Source organism: Taeniopygia guttata, chromosome 5 (genome assembly GCF_048771995.1).
Source record: "Taeniopygia guttata chromosome 5, bTaeGut7.mat, whole genome shotgun sequence".
Classification (NCBI taxonomy): Eukaryota; Metazoa; Chordata; class Aves; order Passeriformes; family Estrildidae; genus Taeniopygia; species Taeniopygia guttata.
Window position 1 is genome coordinate 59,510,311 of NC_133030.1, and position 27,923 is coordinate 59,538,233.

The 27,923-nt window shown below is 38.4% G+C and overlaps 1 protein-coding gene across 3 annotated transcripts; it reads right to left on the reverse strand.

The window, feature by feature from the left end:
- Positions 1–718: 718 nt before the first annotated feature.
- Positions 719–27,923, reverse strand: PPM1A (protein phosphatase, Mg2+/Mn2+ dependent 1A). Of its 3 annotated transcripts, none has more exons than XM_030275173.4 (6): positions 27,780–27,923; positions 12,965–13,816; positions 11,127–11,244; positions 6,071–6,179; positions 3,417–3,474; positions 719–1,092 (listed from the first exon to the last, which is right to left on the reverse strand). In XM_030275173.4, exons 2-6 carry the CDS (start codon positions 13,796–13,798, stop codon positions 1,063–1,065), a joined length of 1,149 nt encoding a protein of 382 aa, XP_030131033.1. In that variant the 5' UTR covers positions 13,799–13,816; positions 27,780–27,923; the 3' UTR covers positions 719–1,062. The 3 variants fall into 3 exon arrangements, with proteins under 3 accessions (XP_030131033.1, XP_030131034.1, XP_030131032.1); XM_030275172.4 differs by having other exon boundaries at positions 1,036–1,164; XM_030275174.4 differs by lacking the exon at positions 6,071–6,179.

Here is a 27,923-nt window from a genome sequence, read left to right on the forward strand (position 1 = left end):
GCTATGTCTTGGGCAATAATCAAAATCCTTCCCATTTTAAAAATGGGCTACCAATTAAGAAAAATATTCTTCCACAAGTAAAATATCATTTACAATGGCACTGACATTTTAAAAGGCAGGAAAAGAAGGAATTACACATTTATGGGTAAATGTCTTGTTTGTTAAATCAAGCTTTATTGATAAAATGGAATTCAGAGTATTTTTCTTGGAACAGCAGCAGACCCAGCCAATCAGGATTGTAAAAATGCTGCAGACTCCTACTTTATGTAGAAAGTTGTCTTCGTGCTCAGTGATTAGTAGTTTCAGGTAAGGGTTAATGAAAAAGAGGTGCAAAGAACCAAGGAGTTCTAATGCCAAGGTTGGTACATGTATGAACAGGATACTGTTAATAGGGCATGATTTAACTCTCACTGAACTCAAAATCACAAATCCCTTCGACTCAATGTGAGAGCAGGAGTGCATCCAAGAAATGATATATGTTTGTTGAAGAATGTGCACTACTCCTAAGTTATTTTTCCATTGCCAAGCGAAATTCACACACTGTATACAATTTCTGGTAGGTTGCCCATGAGTTCAGCTTTCATATAAACCAAAAAGTTATCTTTAACAGTTTTGTGCACCTCTTGAGCACCAAGCTGGCTAGGCTGCTGCTCCTTGCAATCCAAAACCACAACATGACTTTTAAAAGGGATATATATTGTTGCATCACACAAGCCAAAACATTTCTTCTAACCTTTATAGTGATTTAAAGCGGTTCATAATTAAATATGAGCATTTGTACAAAGACAATTGCACTTTACAAAAACAAAATCATACAACATAAATTGCTGGAGTCTGATTTACAACATGAATTTATGGTTTGAAATCACGTTTACAGAAGTCTGTTTTACAAAAAAGATCAGTTCCTGGGCTAGATGTTGTACTGCTGTAGTCACTCTCACCAACACATCATATTCCCTTCTTTAATTAAGGTTGAGGATGGATGTTAAGAAGGGTCACTGAGGTTGGGCTGCACTTTCATTTGCAGGATGAAACGTGAACTCCACAGCTAGATGAGCAGTTTTACCACATATCATCAGTTGAGGCAGAATCCTTAAAGAAAAAAGAAGGAACCCTTTAAAGTCTGGAGTGCCCATCCTTGCGGCAGTTTCTGGATAATCCAGACTGAAAAGGGTAAAGACTTAAATCATTTCAGGAGTCTCTTTTCTTTCCCCTTTTAGAAACAGCTTTTTAAAAGTATCTAAACCCTTATTTTTAATATTCTTAATTACCAAAATTATTAATATTCTTAATTAACAAAACATCAGAATCAAGAAATTTCAAAATACGACCGAGTTTTTCATCAATCCTGAAAATAAGATCCTAGAAATGTTACTCAAAAGCATTTCCAGAGCCTTTCTAGCCATTTCCTGAGTAGTTGGAAGTAATACAAAATGGCTCCACTCAGCTCACAGGTGCAAAAAAAAGAGCAGGATGTGTTACCACCATTAACATCTTTTGTGTTTCCAGCCCTCCCTCCTTGCATGGGAAGATACAGACATCAGCTGACACCCTGTTATAACTCAGAGCTATTTTAACACTTTTAATTTAAGGTTACAGAAGTGTAGTTTAGGTAACTGAAGGAAATCGTAATTTTGGATGGTAATAAAACTGCAAGGGGAAAAAAATAAATGTATATAAAAAAAAAATATTGGAAGGAGAAGCATGCTGTGCTTCAAATCATAATTGTATGGTCACATTACTTGGGTCTTTCAGCGTATCCAATACCTGAGTGTCCCAAAAATTAATTCAATTTAGGCCCACAGGCAACAGCAGATTTTGTATAACTACCACAAGCCTGACAAATGTTTAACCAAATCCTGGTTTAACCAGTATTTAATTTTACCAAGTGCTTAATCCATTTGGTTTGTGTCAGACTGCTTGTTTAGACTGCTCTGTATTCAGCTTTCTCTACCAGCCTCATCAGGTGGGCTCACAGGTTAACCACGAGCAAGAGGGGCCACAGCTCTGCAGCTGAAGTAACAGCTGAATCAGCAGCATAGGAGTCAGAACAAACTGTTCCTGTGCACCACCTTTGGTTTCAGCATCATCTGCTCCTTCTCCCTAAGCAATTAAGGGGCAGGATGGGCTTTTACAACAGCTCATCCTGGTGCTTCCACAGCTACACCTCCCTGTCATTACTGAGGCTGCAGGAGGTAGAAATATTACTTCTCTTCAAGAGCACTGCCTTAGTGACTCCTTGGAGAGGAAAGAGGCTAATTAAGTCTCTAGCAATGCCACACATGATAATTTCTTAGCACTGAAGTTCTGCACCCTTCATTCAAACTTGCACACAGAATCCATTGCAAACCAGAGAGGAACAGTTGGCATGGAGGTGTAGTTAAAAAAAAAACACCAACTGAAATTGCCCTTTGCAAAAGTACCACCTCCAGCTTTTCCTTCAAGACCAGAAGTAGCAAAGGAGAGCAATTACATGAAAGAGCAAAATAGTTGTTTCAAGAATGAAGAATAAAAGCATGAGTAAAAATGCAGGCGCTCCTTGCCAACTATTCCATATGCAAATTTCTGTATCCCAGTTGCCAACATGATCAAAAAATTTGTGTACTGCAGGTCTGTAGAACAGCAACATACTACAGAATGTATATCAAGATAAAGCATCCTCTTTCAGGATAAAAATAGAACGAAGGCTGCCAAATAAAACTAGTGCACGGTTGTAAGGCCAACGCACAATCTTTATGTCTGGCTGCATTTCACTTCTATCACATCCAAGCATGGAAGTAATTTCTGCTGATAGTTAAAGGATCAGTTTAACTGCTCCACGAGTTACTGCATTTTCAGTGACAGAATGCTGTTTCTGGTGATCAAACTGCCACTGGAATCATGCTCATGTTCACTGCTTGGTTTTATTTCCCCCCATCCTGACAGTGGATTTATGTCTCTCTCAGCACTGACATATAAGAACCCAAAGTGTTTGCTTGCTGTAAAATGCTCTATGCTTAAGAATAGAAGTGTTTACACAGTCCATTTGGTAAACTAATATATTCTTAACACATCCATTTAACCTTTAGATATAGCATTTTTCTTCTTGATATTTAGGAAAAATTGTCTCCTATAAAGAAGGGGGAAAAGAGACCCCCCCATGACTCTTTCCACCATTTGGCAGCACTTGGAAACCCAAGCAGGACTGAAAGAATGAAATTCCAGAGGACAAATGAATCAACCCTACAGGAGTTTTGAGCTGATGATCAGCAGAAGGCAGCAGAAAACAATTAAAAAACACAGTCCAAAAAGCACGACAGTGTTATTCCTTTCTTGGGGGAAGAGGTCTTTAACAGGAATTTGCAATATCTTTCTTTACAAAACAGCTCAAATAATCGGGGTGGGGAGAAAGAGAATGTAGGAGAAAAGATACTTACAGCATCATCATTCCTGTAGGGGTTCAGTCTGTTATACACAGCTTCAATCACACTCCGTCTAGAGGAAAAAAAAAAAAAAAAAACAACAAAAAATCCACAAGATTTTAAGTATTTTTCTTTTTTTTTCCCCAAGTCAAATTCCCAGTTTTAATTTTAATGCAAACTTTAGAAGACTCCAAATTCACAGAACCATTTTTACTGCAAGCTAGCACTAAGTGTCCTTAAAGAGTCCATATAATTAAAAACCTTTAGGCTCAAGATAAACAAGGCTGAATATCCCTCAGAGTTCAGCAGGAGAAGGGCAGAACCTGACAATCAGATCTTCACTTTGAAAAAGGGCAGCAGAAACCTCAGTGGACATTGAATATCCTGGTCATTTGTGCCCAAAAACCACTGCAATATTGCCTCATGTATTACGGCATGTATTATGTATTACTTCCATAGGGGAACAGTGTTGTGTTATTTTCTGGACATAAAAAAATTACATTCTGAAGTATATTTTGTTTGTGTTATGTCCTAAAACGTACTTCCCATGTGCAAACATGAAAAAAAATAGATCTAGAACAATACTCTTCTACAATGACATGACAAACACTCTCCTACAATTTTTTCTCAAAAAAACCCAAACAACAACAAATCAAATTTGCAGGTTTGTGTATTGTATCTTCAGAATTAGATACATTTTGTCTGGTAAAAAAAAAAAAAAAATTATTCAAGCATTTTGACAGTTACCTCCTTTTAAAAAGGCCCCTGCTTAGCATATTTAAGATAGCTTGAAATTAACCTTCATCTCTGGGATTCTTGACTTTTCTAATAGTCATAGAAAATTGATAAGGAATAGATTGATAAGATATGAATACATTTGCAATCAACATGCAAATGAGCAGCATGATTTTTATTCATTTCTTTTAACATAGGGTGAAAAACTGAGAGTCAAAAAACCCTTTGAAAACAGGTATTTAAAAAAAGCCCAAAAAACAAAACACAAGCGAATATGAAGGAAGAAGCTGCCTATGCCTTTTCCAGTACATAAGGGAACAACTTTCAAGGGAGAACAAGAAGGAAAGAGGGAAGTAAAAAACAGAAATTACATATTGGACTTTTAAATGTAACTTTCTTTTGGATCCCCTTCTGCAGAATCAAGTAAGATGAAGTAGCAGATTGTGATACAAAACAAACTTCAAAGAGCAACCTTTAAACTGCTGATGAATGCACGCAGAACAACCACAAAGGAGTGCAAGAGAAGAAAAAAAGCAGATGACAAGCTTTGTAATCATCCTGCAATGCTGAAGAGTCAGGAACAACCATGTGTAAACATCATAGTGAATGGTTATAGGGCATGAAAGAAGAAGTTGGATTTAAAGCAATAAAATCAAGCAATTACGCACAAGGTACATTATATATATGGATTGGAAAGTTTCCCATATCTTTCAAGAAATAGGTATCTTTGATTCTAAATAAAGGCAGGTTTCTTGGAAAGCATTATTTTCCTTCCAAATTGGCAATACTGCTTTAAGTTACATAAGCATCCAATTAAATCAATATTTCTCTAAGTCCCTATTCAAATTAGCATCACTGAGACACAAAATCCAGCTGAAGTCACATCACTTCAGCATTTATTCACAGCCATGATGCTACTTCCAGCCAAAGGAGATTAAGAAAAATCAATTTGTGTGCTGCATTTCATGAGTAACTGACTCACTCATACTTCAATACTACAGCAGCTCATCCTAAATAGATGCTATTATACTTTAAATTGCCATCTCTTCTTCTCCTAGTCAAACAGTTCCTATAGGAACAATATTGTTTTCTAGAAGCCATCTTTACAGTTATCACTCTATAATTTATTCAATTTATTAATTTATAATTTATTCAATTACATGCCTGAAGTCCTGATGTTTTGGTGTAACAATACAAAAATCATACTCTGAAAGGTCAAAAATACTCTGTATCATATGTGCCCGATCCATTTTAACACAGGCTCATGAAGAATCTTTTGAATCAAAAAGCACTTGGTTTGGGGTGAAAACAAGCTGAACACATTGCTTCTTTAAAGACTTAATATTTGAGAAACCACAAAGCATCGCCACTGAACACTTCAAGGACAAAGTCAGCTATATAAAGCTACAAATTTAAACTTCCCACTTTTCCTTTTTGATAGATTTCTATCTTGCTTTCACATTTGTCATAAGCAGAGAGGAACAAAAGCAAATTTTTAAGCAATTACAACATGGCTACAGACAAGAAAAGAAAGCTGCCAAGCAAAATATTTTATGCATAGCATTTCTTGTTGAAGTGTATAACACTTCAACCCAAGTAATTAAAGTCAGAGCATTATTTTCACATGTTCAAATGTAACATCCCCCAGAAACCCCAGTTAATTACAAAATCAAACACTCAGGCCACCCTTAAAAACCCCTCAATCCTTCCCAAAACTACAGTTTGACATTTCATTTTTGCAATGATTCATAGTCAACTCCATTCTTAGGCTTGTCCTTTTCATCCAGAACAACTGAGTAATAAAAACTGGAGAACAGATCATCACCTTTTGTCCTGTGCCCTTCCTCCCTCCCTGCCCCCCAACTTTTAAGAGTGGCCTTGCAGTTCCAATGTGATTTAAATCAAACCCCACATGTACACTGATGTGAACTCACTTGCTTGCCAACTCCCCCCCCGGCGGGAGGTTTGGGATGCTCTCAGTTGCTAATGTACGCATCACGTGGACTAAGTCTGGCACTCCTTCACCCTGCTTCTTTATGATCTCTGGGAATCAGAAGTACTTTTTTTGTAAGTGCAGTCCAAATTTAACTTCAAAAGATTGAAACACTCAAGTTTTATAAAAAGGCAGCTTAACATTAAAAAAAAAAAAAGAGAAAAAAATTAAAGCGACAGACCGTACTCAACATGGTAATTGTTAACTTTGGTTCCATAAGTAAAAACCTGTAACAGATTTGACACAGATTTACTGCTGTTCACATGCTGACTTGGTTTTAGAAATACACAGCTACCTAGTAACAGTGGGGGAAAAAAAATCTTTAATGGCTTTCCTACTATACATTAGACAGAAGATGTAATATCTTCCCACGATATGCCCAAGGCATGGGGCAGATATTAACATCAGCTTTATCACTGCAACACAAGTTAAAATATTATTGACATCAGAGAAAACATATAATTTTCAAGAAATACGAGGTTAGACAGGTCAGAAGTAATTCCCATGGCTGTATGTGTATTAACCAATACTTGTATTTCACTGCATTACAGCAACATGCAAATTTTAAGAACTATTACACATAAATTAAAAGCCAGGGACATCACATCTAATTAACAGTTTCATCCTCAACTCAGGAGATACTTAAATTCAGGGCAGAAACTTAAAGTGATCCACTCCAGCTTCTGGGTGAAGAGAATCTCCATTGTAGCCACAGCCACATTTGTCAAGACATTAATTCTTTAACTTTATTCTTAGGCCTGGTTGGTTTGTTTTGTTGTTTTTTCACTTTTCTCCTCAAGTCCAAAGCACACAAATTTATTTGAATTCAAGACATTCCAGACCATACCAGCCCTGAAGAGTCAGTCCTTAAATAGGGATTTTATGAAATTTAAAGAACAAGAACTTTTTAAAAATGCATCTTATTCATTTCTCTGTAAACATGAGCTCTTAGAAATTGTAAAACATGTGAATTGTTAAGACCTGGTGCTTTTCATCAAGTGAATACTGCAACATGCATTAATAATGTGCACATACGTGCACATCTATACATGCATGTATGTACATACATACTATTCTTCATGTAATAAAGCATTTGCACAGTTTGAAAGTAGTTGGAATTCATCAACACCACTCTTGAAAAATACTCAAGCATTCAGATTTTGCCCTAAATTCCAGAAGAACATACCAAGTTTCCATTTTATAATTTGTGAGATAAGGCACATTGAAAGCTTTTAAAACCAACATGTAATCCAGTCCTTTTTAGTCAAAACAAAACAAAACCTAAAAAACAATTGTGAATTACGTTTTGTATATGCAATGGGTTTTCAGGGCTGTGTGTGTTTAGAAAAACCATCAGCTCTGTTTTGCAGTCAGGCTGTGTAAATTATTTGCAAGGTATAGTGGAACCACTGCCTAGTCCTCAACCAGCACCAAACTCTGCAGCACAAAGCTTTAAGCTGTTTACTTCAGAATCTAAATTTTAAATACATGACACCGCACACCAGAGACACCTCAAAAACTTGCCATTTCCTCAAAATCTACAGCCAAAGTTCATTTTACCATCTTACATTTAGCAAAGAAATAATCTATGAATCTTAAATCTGAATAAGAAGCCAAGATCTCAGATTTGGTTTGCCAAGTTCCTTTATTGTGCAATTTTGAACATCTAGAATATGCTACATTGTGCTAGTTCTAAAGTTCTGCTGTACAAAAATAAGGAATTTATAGTTGACCTATACTACACAGTTTCACAACCTGTAACTGTAGTACATTTAACATACAGTCTCCACTAAATGAATACATTTATATTTTGATAAAACTATAGATACAGACTGAATGAACACTGAAGACACAACAAATGGAGTCGGTCTGCTAGCTGTGTTTAATTTATTGGAATTATCTTGTTTCAATGCACCTTCAACCCTCCCCCCAGTCTTTAATTTACTTTTAAACCTTCTACACATTTTCATGGCATCAAGTACTGGAAAAATGTACTTACAACCCTAAAATAGGATTCAAAAATGGGAATTCCGTACAAAGTTTAAGAAAAAGCCAGAACTTTGTTTATGTGAAAATTAGGGAAGGAACATATAACAGCTAACTTAAAATTATTTATCTCTACATAGGTATAAATATTGCAGGGACTATCTATTACGAATGGTTTTATGTAAAAAAAAATGAGAACAGAAAAAAAGGCTTAGACAAGTTTCATTTTAGAGTTAACACATTGATAACACATATTAGTGCAAATAATAGTAACACATTTTGGAATGACTGATTACTTCTACCATGTTCACATGATACTTTAGGAGTAACATTGATTTATTGCAAGTAATGGCACAAGGATGTTTCTCCACACTTGCTGCTTTTTCCATTATTTGTTGCAGCTACAAATCTGGACCACAAACACATCAGGAGTGTCTTAAGTGACATAGTAAGTAGAAAAGTTTCTACATTTTTTAATATCTGAATCATCTCTCCTTATTCAAGTTGACCATCATTATTAAATCCTATATTCAGTCGTAAAATTTGCACTAGTTTTTAATAGTATAAATGCAAATTCTGGGCCAAGGGGATAAAAATACAACCAGAAAAAAAATGCACATTAGAAAGGATCGACTCTCATTACCTGTTGGACTTCACTGAGTAAGTGATGTGCATAAAAATATGTTATATGCATTTTGACCAAGTTTCCAGTTGAATTAATTTTTAATTTAAATTGATACTACAGATTAGTAAGATCATTCTAAAAGTACTCTTTATATTTTTAGTTCCTTCAGCCAAAAATTGGGCTTTTAAAGTTAAGCACTGCCACTCTTATAGTATCCTAGGAGCAAGATTATTCACTGTAGTGTATAAAGTTTCAGATGCTGCAGCAGTCCTACCTTACTAAGGCATTATCCAATTACTTCAAAAACAATGCAATGGCACAGAAATTAATTACATATTAAATATAAAGTTATCAACTCCTGTACTTGAAATTCTGCCTTAGTTCAGGCCTTTCAACTTTCCTCATGCATAAGTCCTAAAAGGCCAAATTCTGCAAACAGCTGATACAAATCACTGCTGGGTTGAGTAGTGTTTACTAAATATTCATTAATTCAAATAATATTTTTGTGCAATAACAGAGAAAAGATTGAGGATAACTCTAAAAATTAAGCAAAGACCTTGAGAGGAAGTACAATATATTTTCTCAAGTCATTCAGATATCATCCCATTAAATTAGTATTAAAGTGCTTTATAACTACATACAGAATCCCTCTGCCTCTATGCAATTATCACACTTTGATCATTCCTGCAAATTTCCTATTTGTATAAATGCAAAGTACCAGCAGCCAAATTCCTTGTATGTACCATAACCACATGCAGGTCCAGTGTTTAGGCTGTTCCTTTACAAAATGAAGCACCTGTACAAAAATGCCAGCTTTCCTCACTGTAATTATTCCTGGGATACGATGAGGCCAGCTGAAGATGCAGTCTTGGCTTCATCATATTTTTATATTCTAGGTCACGGGTTTGCCTGAGCTCAGACACAAAATCTAAGATAAGAAGGCAGTACTTGCCCAGATAGGAGAATTACCACGCTGTGAATCAATGTGTGAATGTTCAGCACTCTTGTTCTTCCCCAAATCTGTGGGTGGGCACACACAGCGAGCTCCTCACACGCCTGGTGCAAAGCTGCTCCCTGCTCTGCTGGCACTTCCCTCCCGCAGTGTGACTGCACCGGGATATTCCTGCCACGCTCTCAGGGAGATTCACCCAGCACTGACTGTGCACCAACCTCTCCTTGCAGGCAAGTGTGGAGATTAAAACACACAAATGTCTGCCTGGCCCTTTCTTCAGGAGCAGAACAGATGCAGTTTGCTGAGACCTGGCAAGCGAGGTCTTTGAAAAACGTGGTACTTTCTGCAGGAGCACCTACACAGGTTGTAAGTGCTTTAAAAATTGCACATGGATTTATCTCAGCCCAAAATTTCCATGCAGGCAAGTTCTCTGTGAATTTCTGGAGCTGCACTGTGTTACCATCATGCAAGTTAAAGAGGAAAAAAGTGCATAATGTACTCCTCTAACTTACTAATCACTGCCACCATAGCTGTGGAGAACTCTGCCTATCGTGCCCTGTGCTATTAAGGATTCTTGGGAGTATACACACACGTAACTAGACTTGTAACATATAGAGGAGTCCACTTCAAAAATAGACTTAACCTATGCAAATAATGCATACAGCATGTCTTAGATTTCAGAAACAAACTCCAAGATGTAGTTGGTTTTAAATATCAAAAGGCACTATAAATGCAGTTTTAATCAGAAATTATTTGAATCTAATTGATTTTAAACATAATTTTTATGTTATTCAAAAAGCCCCAGACTTGGCAGTTTCAATTTAAAGTTTAAGAACTCCTGAAAATACAAATTTAAAGAAAAATTTAAGTTACTATTGGAGTAAGATGAGTTCCCACTTTTGTTTGTCATGAATGCTTAAAGATAAGCTTTGACAAATTTCTGACGTACTTTCAAATTAAGTAAATATGTAAGCAAGTGCTTAAAGATTATAGTAATCAAGCTGTAACCCTACTATTAATGGATAATAAAATATTACAGCTAACTGATTTGTACTTAACTATAAATGGCACTCAAATTACCATCTTCACAGACACTTTGTAAGATATCTGATTATTTTCTTTAACTCCATGTAACAGGAACCAGGATTCACTGGCCTGAAGTTAGTGCTGTCAACAGATTCAGGAAGAACACTGTGCATAAATGAATTCTCTGCCATCCTGAATAATTTTCAGGGCTACAGGCTGCTGTACTTTCATAGCAGAACTTTTTCAGGACACATATGAGTGCCTTTTTCAGAGGTACACAGGATGGCCAACGGCACTTGAAGGTCTATTAAAAAGCCTGTATGTGTTAAGGGTTTAATTGTTGGAAGGGGAAGGGGGCCAGGGGTCTGTTTAGAAACAAAGTTACTTATTTTTTTTTAAATGATCCACCTTCTACTCTGCTTTCCAGGTACTTGTCCAACTCTGCCTCTCTTTTCACCGCCTCTGGTGATACCTTTGGTGCATTCGGAAAACAGATCAATATCACACTCATGTTGTCTCGACTTCCCTGGTGGAAAAGAAAAAATGATTTGAGAAATGTATACACACCAGGCTAAACACACATCAAAGCATTTTAAATACAGAAATTCACAAATCATATGGTATCATAATCCAACTTTCACTATTATGGATTAATATTATCAAGCGAATTAATCTCCCTGTACCCCTTAGAGAATTCCAGGCCCATTCATTTCGTACAACTCTTCAGTCATTGTTTTTCCCTCTTTTATGGTCTGAAGACTACATGAAGCCAGTTACAGACACCCCATTGTCATCTAAAAGTGACATTAGTAATGAGTGATGTATAAATACAAAGTGTTCCATCTGGTTTTAAGCACCAGCCAATCATTTTGGGAAAACAGCTGAATGAGTGAACAAAACCATTACTGCTCAAAAGCACTAATCAGAAAGGTGCTAAATTCAGAGAGTGCTTCCAGTAAAAATCACATCTATTAGGCTTTTTCTTCTCCTTTTCAATTAAAACAAGAAAAGTTGCAAATGAAAGAATTTGTTAGAAAACCAGCTATAAGGTACCCAGATCTTACAAAAAAAAGGTTTACATTCAAAACTCCAAATAAAGGAAACCCAATACTTGAATATTTAAAAATATAAACACATTCTGCATATGCAAAGTAACTGGTTTACTTTCAATACCCCTATGCTTTGGCCTACAAACATGCATCCACAGGCTTAACTTTTAACACTAATTAATTCCACTGATGTCAGTGAGATCAAGAACAAGCCAGTGTGCAAAACAGCAGTATATGGGTATGGTGAGGTGCTGACAGTTGGCTCCTGCAAAGCTTACAGCATCCACAAGTCTCTGCTCTGTTCCTGGTATTTGCTTTTAGGATTGCCAAAGAAAAATAGTAAACAAAAACATAACCATTATCAATCTGCCAAGGTATTGGAAAGCAATTACAATTTTCTAGATGGGAAACAATGATCCTGTTAGCCATGTGGGAAGAGCAGGGATGTTGTCCTGTTTCTTTAGAAAAAAGTCGGCTTTTTTCTCTATGACTTCCAGTTTGCCTTCACAAAATAAGTATTAAGCTATGAAACTCAGTAACTGCATCACACTGCAACTTATTAATACAGAGTAGAAGTTAATGCACACAAAGTTACATAGTTTTGTTAAACCAAATAGTGTCCATGTACCTGAGCTGGCTTCAGAGCTGTATCACACAACAGTGAATAAGAAATATAGTAATTAAACCAAAATAAAAACTAACTTAGGAAGCCAGGTCTTCAAAATATGAAGTCAAGGTTCATTGATCTGCACTTAATCTTGATGTAAATATGACAGTAATGTTAATACTATGTGCCCAAGAAAGCAGGGGAAGATTAAGAAGGGGAAATATACTCTCTAGCCTAATTAAGTCTTAAGAGTTAAGATTTTGTAATGTACATTATGAAAGAGAAAAGAGAAGTTATTGTCTTTAGCTTGCCCATAAATTCCCATTAGCTTCTAGTTTTCCACTGATCACAGTGTCTCTGTACATGATTACAACCTCTTAATTAACCAAAACCACCCAGAAAAACGTTGTTTCTGTTGTGTGTTCGTTCCCCCTCTATCACCATTTTTGTAGGAACATGGTCATCACTGTCAAAGTCACGTTACCATAAACCATTGAATATTTATAGACTGGAAGCAAAGTTATTATTAGCTTGTTCATAAACTTCTAATAGTGAAAGCACAGTAAACTCCTTCTCTCAAGTCTGGCTACCTTGTACAAGCAGGTGTCAACTATCTCATTGCAAACTTTCTCAAGGTCATCAGTGACTTCAAGTCTGGATCTTACAAAGTCACACAGCTCTTCATTTCCCATAACATCCCAGATACCATCGCAAGCCAGGATGATGAACTGATCATCTTCTTCTGATCTCTCAATTTCATAAACTTCAGGCTCGGGTGAGACCAGCTGTTCTGTAGGACCTTTCCCATGGACACATTTGTAATCAAAGTCCCCAAGTGCCCTTGAAACAGCAAGGGAGCCATTCACACGCTGAATCATTACGGAGCCACCTGCATTCTGTATACGCTCCTTCTCCAGCGGGTTACTTGGTTTGTGATCCTGTGTGAAGAAGTGAACCTTCCTGTTTCGACAGAGCAAACCTCTCGAGTCTCCACAGTTGATGAAGTATGTGTGTTGGGGAGAAATCATGACACCCACAGCTGTTGACCCACTTCTGTCTGCGCCATGCTTCTTCTCAGAGATGACTCTCATGTGTTCATCAATCTGCAGAAAACCTGTTCTGATGCCGCTCTTTACACTTTCCACAGATGGTGGCCCATCTGGCCCTTTAAAATCCTGGTTGCTCGTGATGTGATCTAATAAATGCTCACAGCAGTACTTGGCAACCTGGGATCCAGCGTGCCCATCATAGACAGCAAAGAACGACCATCCATCCAGTCCATTTGGCAAACCAATCACAGCCGTGTGTGCATCCTCCATTTCCACACGCCAGCCCTGCATGCTGCTCAGACCGTAACGCAGCCCATTCCCCTGCCCCTGGGCGTTATGCTTCTCCATCTTTGGCTTGTCTAAAAATGCTCCCATAGTGACCTTCCTTCAGTTCTACAAAGGAAAAAAAAGAAAGGACTATTAAGATATTTCTTAAGTGTCTTGTTTAAAAATCCTGTTGGAAGATATTCAATAATGGTACAAGTAATGTTAAGATGCCCAAAATACACAGCTATAAAGCTGATTTTTCTCTGTCTCCAGTCAAATTTGCATTGCTTTCATCTAATTTAAATAAGGACGCTACTACTAGCTGAACTGCACTTTTCATATTTTTGTATTTTCAGCTGTTTTACTTGAAAAATTTATGTTCACTGTCATTCATGGTTCTGACAAAAGCCTCCAATAGAACTATGTATGAAAACCAGTATCAAAGAGGACTTGTTAACTGGCATACATCTGAATGGCTGTTCCCTGCAACTACTGAGCCATGAAAGAGTTTAGTGTTTCCAGGACACTGGCATTCCCTAGATCCCTACCTGCTGGCCACAAATTCCTGCTAACATTGCTTTTCTGGTAGTGATGGGGAAAATGAAAGCAAACTGATTAGTTTTTCTTTTTTCAGGGTTTTTTGGGTTTGGTTGTTATTTGTTTTTTTTTAAACAGATAAATTATAAGAATGACCAAGAGGATGCCAGAGTCTGCATAAAGGAAAAAGCAACACTGGATAAACTAGCAGCAGGACTGGGAAGGAACAGAGCAGCTGTCCCTTTAGGCAGCAGCAAGCCATTAGTTTGGCTCAGCCATCTTGTGAAAGCTCATCCTTAGATTTTCGGTTAAATTACGCAGCAGCTTCTCAGATGTCTGTGTTGCTGATTTACTTAAAACCCTCATGTATTCATGCTTCACTGAAAGACAACCACCCCTGACAAGACTGAGGAAATCTGTTTGGAAGTAAAATCACATGTATTGTATATTCTTGTGTGAACCAAGATTCAAGCCAGACCTATACACTGCCCACTCTCTCCTCCTTGGGATGTGATGCAGTGAATATTCACGCTTAAGAGAATAAGAGTTATATTTGAGGGCAGTGTAAACTGACTGGTTTATCTTCATGGTTTTCACACCCTAACCATCCAACCCACCCTTTTAATCCACATTGCTTTATTTGTGCATTCGTTATTAAAAAATCGTACAAAATAGGTCACACATTTTGCATACTTGCAAATTATGCCTTGGGAAGCATGAAAGAGTCTGCAAATCATTGTTATACAATACAAAGTAATGGAACTTCTAGAACTATGAGCTTTTATGTTTGAAGACTGTGGACAAAAATTAGCTGTGAAAAGAACCTCAAAAACAGATTTTACCTAAGGCCCCAACTAACAGCTGCACTAGCAGAAAAATCAGTACATCAGGAGTTTCAGAAATGTTTAACTTGACCATGGAATATATTTGACCAGTTTTCTAAGTGACTACATCATGCTTTTATAACATGCTTTTATTGCAATACAGCACCAGTCATTAGTGACACCATATATCTAACAAAGCTCTTCACACTGTCTCTTCCAGCCACCGTCAACCCTTCTGAAACATCTGTGTTAAACTAAACAGTCAAGAAATGTTTATATTTGATCTCACCACCACCGTGATTCAAATGTGAGGCATGGGGACTGGTTATGCACTCTTTGGCTCACATGCTTTGCTAACAAAAACAAAACACATACTTCAGCTGTATGGGGATGGCAGCAGCAATTCACCTCTGCTTCCCCTCAGCCTAAACCCTGCTCTGGAGTTCTGTCTCTTCTCAAGAGAACACAAAATATTGATGCCCAAGCAAGCTGTAACTAACCAACAAAACAGAGTGTGCACCGTGTGTCTTGTGTCCCAAGCACATGCACAAGGTTCACATTACTGTAGTTGCTAGGAAAACTATACTACTTAAGACTTTTTTATCTTCACATGCAACTCTAGTGAAGTCAGAGTGATCAAAATAATTACAGAATGCTGCTATAAATCACATGGGTAATTATTTTGCTGAATAACACTTTTTATTCATTCTGTGATAGGAGCAAAGTTTAACACTGAATGTTCTCTTTGTTGAGGAGATCATTAAACAGAATGCAGATATTCAACTTTTTTACCTTAATTTAGAGTTCAAAAAGCAGAAACTGCCCTGGTAAATATACTTCTGTGAAGTATTTTACATTATTGCTGTAACATTAAGAGCAGGGTACGGTAACACTGACCAAAAACACTGTCGAAATCGGGACTAAAAAGGGCCATTTCTCTTTTAATCTCTCACCTTAGTATGCACACAACATTCAGAGCTGTGCTTTATAAATTGTTTGTCCTGCTCAGTAGTTTATCATGTAAATTAGAAATAGGTACAGACAGTCTGTGTAAGTTCTAACAACTACAGAACTGCTAGCACACCTTCTATGTTAACAAATCACTCTCCATTTAAATACCAAATTGCCTTATCCCTTCCCAAAAGGCAACCTGAAAGCTGGTGGTCTTTGAAGCTAAGCTTTGTAGGTGAGTTGTTGATCCAGGACTCTTCAGGGGTGAGAGTTGCCCACCATGGATGAGAATACAGCTTGGCAAAAGGAAAACCACAGTGTGGCCAAGGAACAACTCCTTCAGAAATTACCCCAGCCCACAACAGGACGTGATCCCCCTCTGCAAACTGCAATACCAGACCGCAGTTGTCTGCCCTGCCATACTCCAGCTAAGCAGACTTTTACCAGAATAGCAGTCTAAACCTGCACGAGAATAGGCCAGGTTTTCAAAATCCTCACTTGAAAAAAGCACTGTTTGCTTGTGGATAGGATGAATGTGCCAGATCTTTAGGTTTTTTCCAGAATTCCGATTGTCATTCGGAAAAAAAAAATCAGTTAAAACTGAACTATTGGTGAATTCTGATGAATTGGAGACTACCTGCTACTTCTCCCCCCATATCGTTAATGTGTAGTTAAAACCTGAAGAATTTCAAGAGTCTTAGCTATGAACAAAAAAGAATCCTAGTTTTACAAGAAGGGATGGACACACAGAGAGAAATGCTGACATAAGAAAGCCATGCCTCCTTCCCACTAAAAATACCTTTCAGACCTGTTTTGGAGTGCATATCTACAGAAACATCTTTCACACACCGGTGCCTACCTAAATTATGAGCACATTTGTCATTCTTTGATGAGGTGCTTTGTGCACTTACAGTGACTGAGTTGGAATGACACCTTTGGTTAAGCACATAACTCTGTATGCAAATCTAATTAACCTATAGCAGTGCAAGTGCCCAAGTTACAGCATGACTTTGTTATGTAAAAACATAGATCCAGAACAGACTGCATGCAATGCGTGCAATACATAAAACAGATCCTGAACACAGATCCTTAACTCAACCTCTCTTCATGTCTTTAGCCATATTTCTTATGAGAAGCTCTCATAAAATGATCTTTATTCTCCAAATCATTTTACTTTCTTAACCCAGTCACACATTTCTACAATCATGTCAGAAAACTGCAGTCTCATGACAGGAGACAGAACCAGTCCTCTGCTCTGGAGTTCTGAGCTTTTGGGATGCTTGAATGATGCACATATGTACTGAAGGAGACAGGCATTCTGCCTCTTCCTATTAAAGGCAAAGTAAAAGAAAAGGCACTTTAATAATGAAGTTTAGTGGCAAACATACACCACATTTTTTTTTCCTTAAAGAAGGACCATTCTGAACAGTATCTAAGGGTGGTGCTTTGTAAAAAAGTCAGAGGTGCGACATTCTTCATAAATTGTGGCTCTCACACATCATCTGATGCTACAACTGCATAGCCATCAGCCAAGCAAGCTTCAATTTTAATCTAAGATGATTCTTGGATCACCATTTTCAAATCAGTGACTTCCATTAGTTTTAAGTCCATAAAGAGAAGAGCTTTCTGCAGTGAAAGTTTCTGGATTTTGGCTCTGAAGAACAGAGGCTTCTGAACAAAACTACATGTGAAAATGGACCCCTGTGAACAGAAATGAATGTGCAGGGGGTGCATCTCTGCAGCTACAAGTGCATTTTAACCACAATTTCAGAAGTGCTGATTTTGTGGAGGTCAAACTGAAGGACAGCCTCACCAGCAAGTGCACAGAAACTCAAGCTGCAGTTTTCAGACAGAAAATAACAATACTGTACACAGCTTAGAAAAATCAACATAAATAACAAGGTCTTGGATAAAACACAAGAGTACCAAAATTCAAAGGACTGCAGCATTAGAAAGAAAACTGAAATAATGAATGGAGCATGCCAAAGAGTCAGCAGCTAAACTCCTTGAAAGTAGATGCAACTGGAGAACAGAGTGGCGAAGAAAAAGGAAGGTAATTAGTATACTAGGCCATGGACAGCCACGGACAACCACAGATACATCACTGGAATGCATGAAATCTCTTTGCCCCTTCATTTGTTCCTCAAATTGTGCTATCCAGGCAGCACAACTGTAATGCTTTCTGCTACACAGGAAAATAAATTTTACTGGTTTGCTATTTGCTTGTTCATTTGCCTGAAGGTTCAAATGAAGATAAGACCTAAACTGTTCACAAAGGACAGTTAATGCAACTCTGCATACCCCTACAGAAATACAAATTTATTTTTCCAAGGAATTTGGACAAAGATTTGATTGTTTTGTCCAAGAAAACAAATCATCCCCATTTGAAACTTTCACTTGAACAATATGTAAATTAATAATCCTTTTTAAACAATGTTCAAGTTGTATTCCTTCCACTAGGATAAGCTGCTTACATGAACCACACTGAAGTCACGGGCACTTGTTCTAACTAAGCTGAAAAATACCCCCACACTCCAATCTCCTGGAACAATTCTCTCAGTGACACTAACACCCTGTGTGTTGTAATGAGGACCACAGAGAAAGATTACAACCTTCAGTTGAACTAAAGGACACAGAGCAAGTCACCAAATTATACAGACTTCTACTGACAAGAAAAAGGGCATTTGTTCACTTCAGCTCCAGCCTGATCCACAGTACTTCTCCCTCTGCCTTAAGCAGGCTGGATGCAGGAGCAGACAGCATGTAATTGTGCAAACGTGGAAACATTTTCAGAAGTTACAGCCTCCTGAATGAAAAACTGACAGTACATACTGGATGCCCCAAATCAATTAATTTTAACAAACAACATGTCAAAGAACATCCCAGGGATAGGAAGAATGACTAAAATAAAACAGAACACGCAGATGAGGAGACATAATTACACCACAGTCATGGGCTGAATGAAGTCATGAAAAAGCTTCTTGCCAATGAAACTATTTAAAAACTGTTGGAGGCTATATGACTGAGCTCTGGCACTCACAGTTCGAAACATCAATAAAACACCAAAAAGTTACAGTTGATGTTTCTGAATGTGTACTTTCAGACACAGGAATACATGGCAGCTAGGAGACATGAACTGTTTATGTAAAAGAAGTAAATGAAATAAAATACAGAACTGGGGCTATTTCAATAAACACAGACTAACCCACCATTTCCCACCGGAACATTTGTTTCTTGGGGGTGCAATTGTAGCCTGTGTTCTACTTCAGTAAGACAACTGCAAAAGGAAGAACATAAACTTGCCATATGGGTATGAAAATTTCTAATAATATTAAGAACTTTAGGTTTAGGACAGATGTAGGAGGTATGGCTTGTGGCAGATTGAATAAAAAGAAAACCAAAAAACAAAAAACAAAACAACAGAGGAAGCAAGTTAATAACTTTGTGTGTGTGTGAAGGAAAGTATGAACTGTTCCAAATTCTCCCAACTACCCTCCCTCCCAGTAATTAATATGCAACAGTGATGGCTATTACAACTTCACAGCACAGCAGAAAATACCAAATCACTGCACTTCTGATACAAATACCTATGAGCTCTGACCTCTGAATAGCTGGTCCACATGCACTGCCATTTCACTGAGGTAAGTTGTTTGGAGAGTTTTTTTTTTAAACACAACTTCTGCTTAAAATCCCTTCTCCTTGCTAGGAGCTGACAGCATTTCCAAATACCTCCCTGTACTAAGCAGCAAAATATTTTATCCCACGTGGTGTGTATGGCAGGGCAGGTAGGATTTAGGAGAGGATTATTAAAGCCTTCTGGAACACAGAAGGTAACCATTTCTAAGTTAACACCCTCCCTCCAACAACATGTTTCAGCTTCTTCTTAAAACATTATTTTCTGCTCCTACCTACCTTTCCTGCAGACAGCTAAACCTGTTCCAAGGTTAAATGAGAAGCTTCTCAATATGAGTGTATTTTGGCTGAGGTTCAAACACTCCCCAGCAGAGACATGTGTAATCTGATTTTTGCAACAGGAAGCCCTGGACATTGAAATAGATAATTCACCTCTAACAAGTTGTTCCTTCAGAAGGTTGAAAGATGGTGATGCCGTTTCAAGAATTCTTTACGGAGTTAATTTTGCAATCTGGTCAATTATGGAAGAAACTAAGCTCTTTCCAGAATCACCAAGAGCACTGCTGGGAATGAAAAATCACTACACTGATTCTGAGAGGAGATAAAATTTGCATCCATGACTGCCAGTCACTCATCAGGATCCTAACATGACTGGCACCCTCAGAACATGATTGAGTATTTCTTGGCCCAGGCAGAATTCTTGCTTCTTTCTAAATATCTGTACTACAAATTAGAAGTGGGAAGGCATAAGAGAAAAAACCACAGCAGCATCAAAGTATGAGCAGCCCAATCACGATGAAAAACTATGTAGACAACCAAAATGGCACTAACAAGAACTATGAAAATCAATGAGGTAGCTCTGCATAAATTCATGTGCTGCTGTCTGAAGAGTATGAGAAAGAAAACGCCAAGGTCCTTGTTTGAAAGCATTAATAAGCAGAAAACATGCCCATGCTGCTGCTGAGTTCAGCACCTTTCTGGTTATACTTCATTTTCCAAAGATTTCTTACTTAGAAGTGTTGGAAGATAAACAAAAGGCACCCATTTTAGACAAAAAGCTTAGAAAACTGCTTTGTTAACAGTGCAGAAATTCCTGCATGCTCCAGCCAAAATTCAGAGCCCCATTGAAGCAACAGAAAAAAAAGAACTGGAAGATCCAAGGAAGCTGCAGTCTGAGTAGACAGAATTTGGGAGAAAGAAAGGCCTTGCTTCAGTTTCTATATCAATGAGACGCAGTAAGATTCAAATGTTTTGAAAGAGCAAGGCAAACAAGTGAATTTAAGGATTCCAACCGAGCTGCTCATGACAGAAGTGCTACACAGCCATTCCAACAGAACTCCACACAGCAACAGTTTCGCCACAAAGAAAACATGGGTGAAAAGGAAACAGAAAGAGACAACCCAGAAGAATGGAGCTATAGTAAGTTGAATTACAAATTTTTCCAGTATTTGTAATGCCACAAGTGCTCTGCCACTGTCATTTCTCATCATAGCAAATCATTTCCCAACTCCTAAACATTGTGGGCCTAACTGAAAATTCCTACTTGAGTACAAGCCACTCAGAGTGCAAGAATTTAATGAAGAATCTGAACATATCAAATTACTCAAAGAACAGCTAAAATCCTTTTCTCTAAATTTATTTTTTTTGATCTCTTATTTACAGCTTGAAGCCTCAGTATCTTTGCTCACTATCAGTTTTACCAATCAAATAATACCTGCCACAAAAAAAGTTAAAGATTCACAGAGGAATGTTTTTTTTAGAGGAAGGCTCACATAATTCCACTGCCATTTCTGTGTAATAGGAAAAAAACAAACCTAACCAAACAAAAAGTTACTTTTTTTTTTTTGTCAAGTTCAACTAAAGCTATTTAGAAAAATCAAGACAACTGGGGAGTCCTAGCCCACCCTGCCCCTACCCAAAAGAGTGAAGATATTGGGTAAAGAGCCTCTAGACCAGAATGGGTTTTGTCCATGACTGTTCTGGTTGTTCAAATGCACCTGAATTCAAGCTACTGCCAATTTGCCTTTGTCGGTGTTTTAGCTAAGTGTTAAAATAAACTAGGAAAAAGATGCTCCAAGGAAAAATGTCCCAATGGGATTATTCACTGAGACTCCAAAAACAAAGGCAGGCTCAAATAACAATAATTTAAAAATCAACAAAAGAGAAACTCTATTAACTGAACTATTCCTGAAATATGAGGAAAAAATTATATTCACACAGTCACCCTCAGTTCAGGAAACTGGCATTTTTTTGCAGTTGATACTGTTTGTTGCCTGGGGCAATGTGTAGAAATTCTTACAGAACCCCATCATCCCTCTGTTGTGTGGTTTCACTGATAACCTCACCACAAACATCTTAACATTTTCGTTAACACAGTCCTAAATAGTTCAAGAAAATTGAACACATGGAATTATTCCTGTATCTGCTCCTCAATTTCTCCTCTCTGTGTTTCTAGTTGCTCATCAGTGTCACTGCTCCTTTTAAAAACTAATTATTTAAAGCTTTCAAATTTAAGATCTTCTTAACTTCAACAAGAAGCACCAGCCAACTGTTTAGGGTTTGTCTTATGAAAATTTTATTTTAACAATATGGATGAATGAAACCCAAGTGAAAATAAAGTTTATACAGATAAAGCTTGGGAGTAAAATAAAAATAAACTACTCTGAGAAAATATAACCAGTATGCGTGTGCCCAATAATTAGAAAATGATGTTTGCATGGAGGCCCCAAAACTTCCTGTTTAGTCAAGCACTCAATATTATGAAATAATACACAAGCAATTTCCCAGACCCTTCACTTCACATGAAAACATTTGCAGGGTTCTAATCTCAGCAACATTAACACTATTCTAGTGAGGATATAGGAAAAGCAGCATACAGGAGAGACTTGAAACCTGATGACTACACACAGGAATAAAATGGCAATAAAATAGGAAATGTTTTGAAGTTACAGCTGGAACCTGGCTTTGCTTGCAAGGAAATTACATCAAAACTATGCCAGAAGCACATTAAGACCTGGAAGTTAAATCCTCAAAGCTTAGGAAAAGCTGGAATTTGCTCATTTGTACACACACAGAGCTTTTATTTACAAAGCTATTTTGCCCTCACGTCCCCAGCATTCCTATCTCATTAAAGGAACAAGGACAGAGGATGACTGCTGCAATAAAACAGATTTTTCACTCAAGACTACGTAAAAATATAAAAAAGAAACCATTGCCAAAAACAGCCCTTGTTCTTAGCTTTTTATGCAGACAGAAGTTTTCAGGAGTGAAGGCTTTCCTCTGAGGGCACACTGATTGCCAAGTTCACTTCTATCACTATCAGCAGAGAGGTGATTTGCCCATGATAAACAAAGGTGCTCCTCTCACTCCAAACCAGAGTTCATGACAGCTCTAAACATTCTGGTCACTTAATGAGGACATTATTGAATTAATCTGTTCTTCAAACATCAAAGCAGTGCTATTGCCAGCATTTCCTAAGCTTACAGGGCCTTGCTCTGCAGCCTCAGAATGTTTTTTTTACAGAGAACAGCAGCGGCTGATTTTTAACAAGGGTCTGCCCAAATACTTACTGTAATTGTCTGAGGGAACTAGAAAATTATTTACTGACAGCAACTGATTCTTTCTTCATTAAATTTTCCTACAATTTAATGCTAGCTGCTTAACCGCCCACATTTTTCCACACTGTGCACTCCTTTCCAAAGACTGGGTTTTACTTAACAGCTGGAGAATTCCTTAAACTCATCTCCAAATACAAAGAGCTCAGGCAGTTTGCACAGTTCTAGTGGCTACTGCATTTTGGAGCATTTCTAAGGAAAAAATACCACATAATGAACAAATAGCTAAGATATATGGTCAAGAAGAATACCGGCTACCTTTCGAATTTCACATGACAAGGACAGTTGGCAGCAAAAATGAATTGCACACATAGATACAGAGAATCCTTCAAGTTACAGCTGAGACCCAAACATGAGAGCACATTTCATTCTCTAGGTCACAATCCAGCAAGGCACTGAAGATGAGAGCAACATCACAGATCTGAGTAGTCCCACATAATTCAGCTGCACGTGGTGTACCACCACAAGCACACTGAAGGGCTTTGCTTTATTTAAACTGCAGCTATCAAAATACAAGTCATGTTACACTTGAGTTTGTTGGGTTTATAAATTGTTATCTTAGAAGAGTTTAGAGACCTTTTTATCTACTAAAATATTCTTACTTTTGAGAACTAGCCTGTTAACAATGAAGAGGCTAATGTACTTTTTCCTCTCTCTGTAAACTGCATTTCTCTACGTTTCAATATTGAAACATGGGTAGCCAGTTTTGCTTTTTCCTTCGTAGCACTCTTAGATGCTCTTTTGATACATATAGATATATACTGCTATAAAGTTTACACCCTAAACAGTAGAAGTGTACTTCATAGGAACTGTCTGTCAGTGAAAGAAGTTTTTATCCTGTTATTTTAGTCACATATAAACACCTATCGAGAAGAGCTGTTAAAAAAACCTGAGCAACTGTTTCATGTATTTATAAACACACTCTGTTCTGTAGACTCCAACAGGCAGCTGAAATATCCATTAGTGAATTGTACCGGTATTTGTGTTTAAACACAAACAAAATAAATAAGAAAAAAGATAGCAACTTGACAGAAATCTGTAACTCAGTATGTGGTTTAACACAGACCAGAGTTCAGCACACAAATACAGAAAAGCAGACCTTGCAGCAGTAGCTTAACACCAGTAACACCCAGTGGTTACTGCCTCTACCCAGGAACCAGCCTATTCACCCCCATGGTATCACCCTTGCTTTCTCCTCCTGCTCTGATTACAATTCCTTTGGCCTAAACATTCTTCCCAGTCTTAAGAGTCAAGTGATTTACTCTAGAAATATTAAACTTTATTAAATGCTAAATTGTTCCTTCACAGACAGAGACCAACATAAAGAAGCTCCAAGTAGAAAACGTTATCTCCACTGTGATCTGCACCACATCATGGCTCAAATGTATGAATCCTCCCTTAAAAATATTTTTTACTGCTGATAAATGGAATGCATATAAAATGTACATTTATGCACATTCCCTGGATCTTCTAAATATCCTAAGAACACTGTCATTTTTTCAGGGATTACATATTGTATACGCAGACTTGATACTTTGCATTTGCCATTCATTCAATGAAGAGGACTGTAGTTAAGCATGTGTAAATGTTACAGAAGTTTATTTCTTATTCTAGTATTCTAAACTAAAATTTGGATCATGTGAATAAAACTACAGAGATCAGTAAGAGTTCAGAAATCAAGTATTATCCAAGAAGAGATTAATTTCCAAAAGAACAAATGATACTAAACGTTGTGTCATTTAGAAAGAAACAGATGATACATCAATTTTTAAAAATAAAAAACTAAAAGTCAAGTATGATTTATGAGAAAAGAGGAGCAAAACTTAGAAAGGTCCACATGTTATAGTAAGAACAACTGCAGTTTGGCTCAGGTTTAACGATGATAAACCACTATTGTCTCGACTTCAAACATTACTATTATATCCAAGTCTTTAAAATGTCTCTGGTTTGCAGAGGTAAAATGAAAACAGTTATTTTCCAGCACTTCCCATTCTAAAACTTGTTTATTTATTAGCACAACCTGCATCATTCCATCACTTAATTGCAATGCCATTCTGCTGAGCCAATTACGTAAGAGTTTTGTACATCAGAATTGACCTGAACACATAAAAATTAAGCCAATAGCAATGTCAACATTTTAGTAAGAAATATGCTATTCTTAAATTATTTATATTTAGGTCATCTTGTAAAATCAGCTGCTTTAGATTCCCTAGTTCCACTAAAAACGAAAAGTGCAGTAAGATCTCTTATTGACAGCTGCATTCAAAAACATACCAGTTACATAAGTTTGCAAATTATACTGTGCCAGAGTTAAATATCTAAGCATTTTAACGACAGTTCTCAAAATGCTATCTCAGCAAGAATGACTCAACTCCACTGTATAAGCTGCACTCCAGATAAGAAGCAACCAGCCTAATTTTATAGAAAAATAAAAAACAAAACTAACTTTTTAAGTATTCTGCTTTAATTCAAATTGCTCTGAGTGAGTTCTGCGTGTTTGGACCTGGCAAGCTTTGCCAGTCATTTGGCATTTCCATCTCTCCTCACTTCCAACAAAAGTATCCCGAGCATAGCTAGAGACAGTTAAGGAAATACTTGGAAAACAGGTATAGTTTTCTACTGTACCTCCAGGGGAGAGATTTAGCTGACAAGCACCAAGCAGAGGACTAGACCTGTAAACCAGAGCTAGGCCTTGCTTGTATACAAGAAGAACATGGCTATGCCAGAGGAGAGCAAGAGGACAGACAAACTCTCTCCATGTTCATCCGAGGATTTTAACAAAGATCTCAGTGAGGAAAACATTAATATCTGGCACAATGCATCAGCAAGCCTTTTAGCCCAGTCTCATATACAAAAGGGAGACCCAGAAAGGCCTGGAGTGAAAACTTTAGGAGCAGCAAATGCTGGTGCACCAATCCAAGCTGTTGTCCTTTAACACCTTCCCTTTGAACACCGCTGTGATTGGATAGGGATAGGTGGAGTGCAAAACTTCCCTGGCCCACGTTTTCTCTGATGTTATTCACAGAAGAAACTATGAATAGCAACAGATGGGAAGCCATCAGAAAAGAAATGAGACAAGAAATTGCACAATTCTTGGTCATTTGGCAATTCACTCAGGGACCTGAGTAACAGTAGCCATCCAGCCCTAATTCCACCAGTACTTCACAAAACCTGCTTCAGCCACCTAATCACTGAAACAGCTCAGGAAAGTGCTACAAGGGCTCATATTTGGAAATTCACTTCCTAGAATCACAAGAGTTAGAACTTCTAACTAAGAGTTAGAACTTCATAAATTGATTCTGCTTACTCTGATGCCAAATATCACAATCTAAGGAAAACATATCACCTACCTTCTTTCCAGCTACTGCTCTCACGATCTAAAACTGTCTTCTGCTTAACAAAATAAAAATTTCCTTTCGATGAAACACCTTAAGGACCTTAAACTTTAGGGTTACCACAGAGGCCACCCCAGTGCACAGCACTTTCCCATTTGACAGAAGATACAGCTCAAAAAAATTTAGTTTTTCCCAAGTGCTACTGTAAACCTAAACATTAGTTCTACAACCACAAAATTTTGCCAGCCACATGGCAACACTAAGAAATATTTTAATCGTACCAAATAAATACAAATACATATCGAACAGAAGTCTGCAAATCGATTCTCCTGAAACTGTCAACCTCTAGCTGTTGTTTCACAGCTACTAGAACACAATCTAATGTAACAAAAAGGGTAGACCTATGCTCAGAACCTCTGGCATTTCACACACAAGCCCAATTACCCAGCACATCACCGCACAACTTTCTCACCGAGGACAGCATTTTCTTCCACGGACTTTTACCATGTGACAGATCACAGATCGTCAGCACAACCTTTGCTCACGACATTGTTTTCAAAGACACCGAAACCTCTCACAAACTTTAAACGCCCGAAAGGCGTTGGCGAGAGAAAGCCGCCCGCTGCATCACAGTGTCACTATTTGGGGAGCGCTTGATGCTCCGACCCTCGCCAGGGTGGGGTGCTTTATAAATAGATGCGTGTTGTTGTTTTATCTTTTTTTTTTTTTTTTTTTTTTTTCCCAGTCAGTGCCGTGCCCCGAGCGTTTGGGTGGCGATGGGAGAGCAGGCTGTTTATAGCCTTTATTAAATGAACTCTGGGCGAGGAAAGGAGGGGGGCAGGGAGAAAGGGAAAGCTGCTGCTCCTACCTGAGCCAGGCCCAGACCCCGCTGCTCATCCTCCCTCACTGCCCGCCGTGCCCGGGGGGCTGCGGGGACACCCCCACCCTCAGCAGGCGCCTGCAATGCAGGGGCTGCGCGGGGGGCTCCAGCAGCGGCATCGCAGCGGGATCGCTCCCCCCGTCCCCGTCCCCTTCCATCTCCCTCCCTCCCTCCGGCCGCCCGACCCGTTCCCAGCCGTGCCGCCGGGGATGGCTCCGCGCTCCGCCGCCCCCGGTTGTTTACGGGCCCCCGCAGCGCCCCGGCCCCGCCGCCCCCTCACCCCGCCCCGGCCCCGCACTGCGCAGCGCCACTTACCCCCCCGGCCGCGGCGTCGGCGCCGGCTGTGCGGGCAGGGCCGCGCTCCCGGCGGTGCGCGGGGGAGAAGGGGAAGGAGGAGGAGGAGGAGGAGAAGGAGGGGGGCACCCGGCTGGCGGCCTCGCCTCAGCTCATTCACAGGGC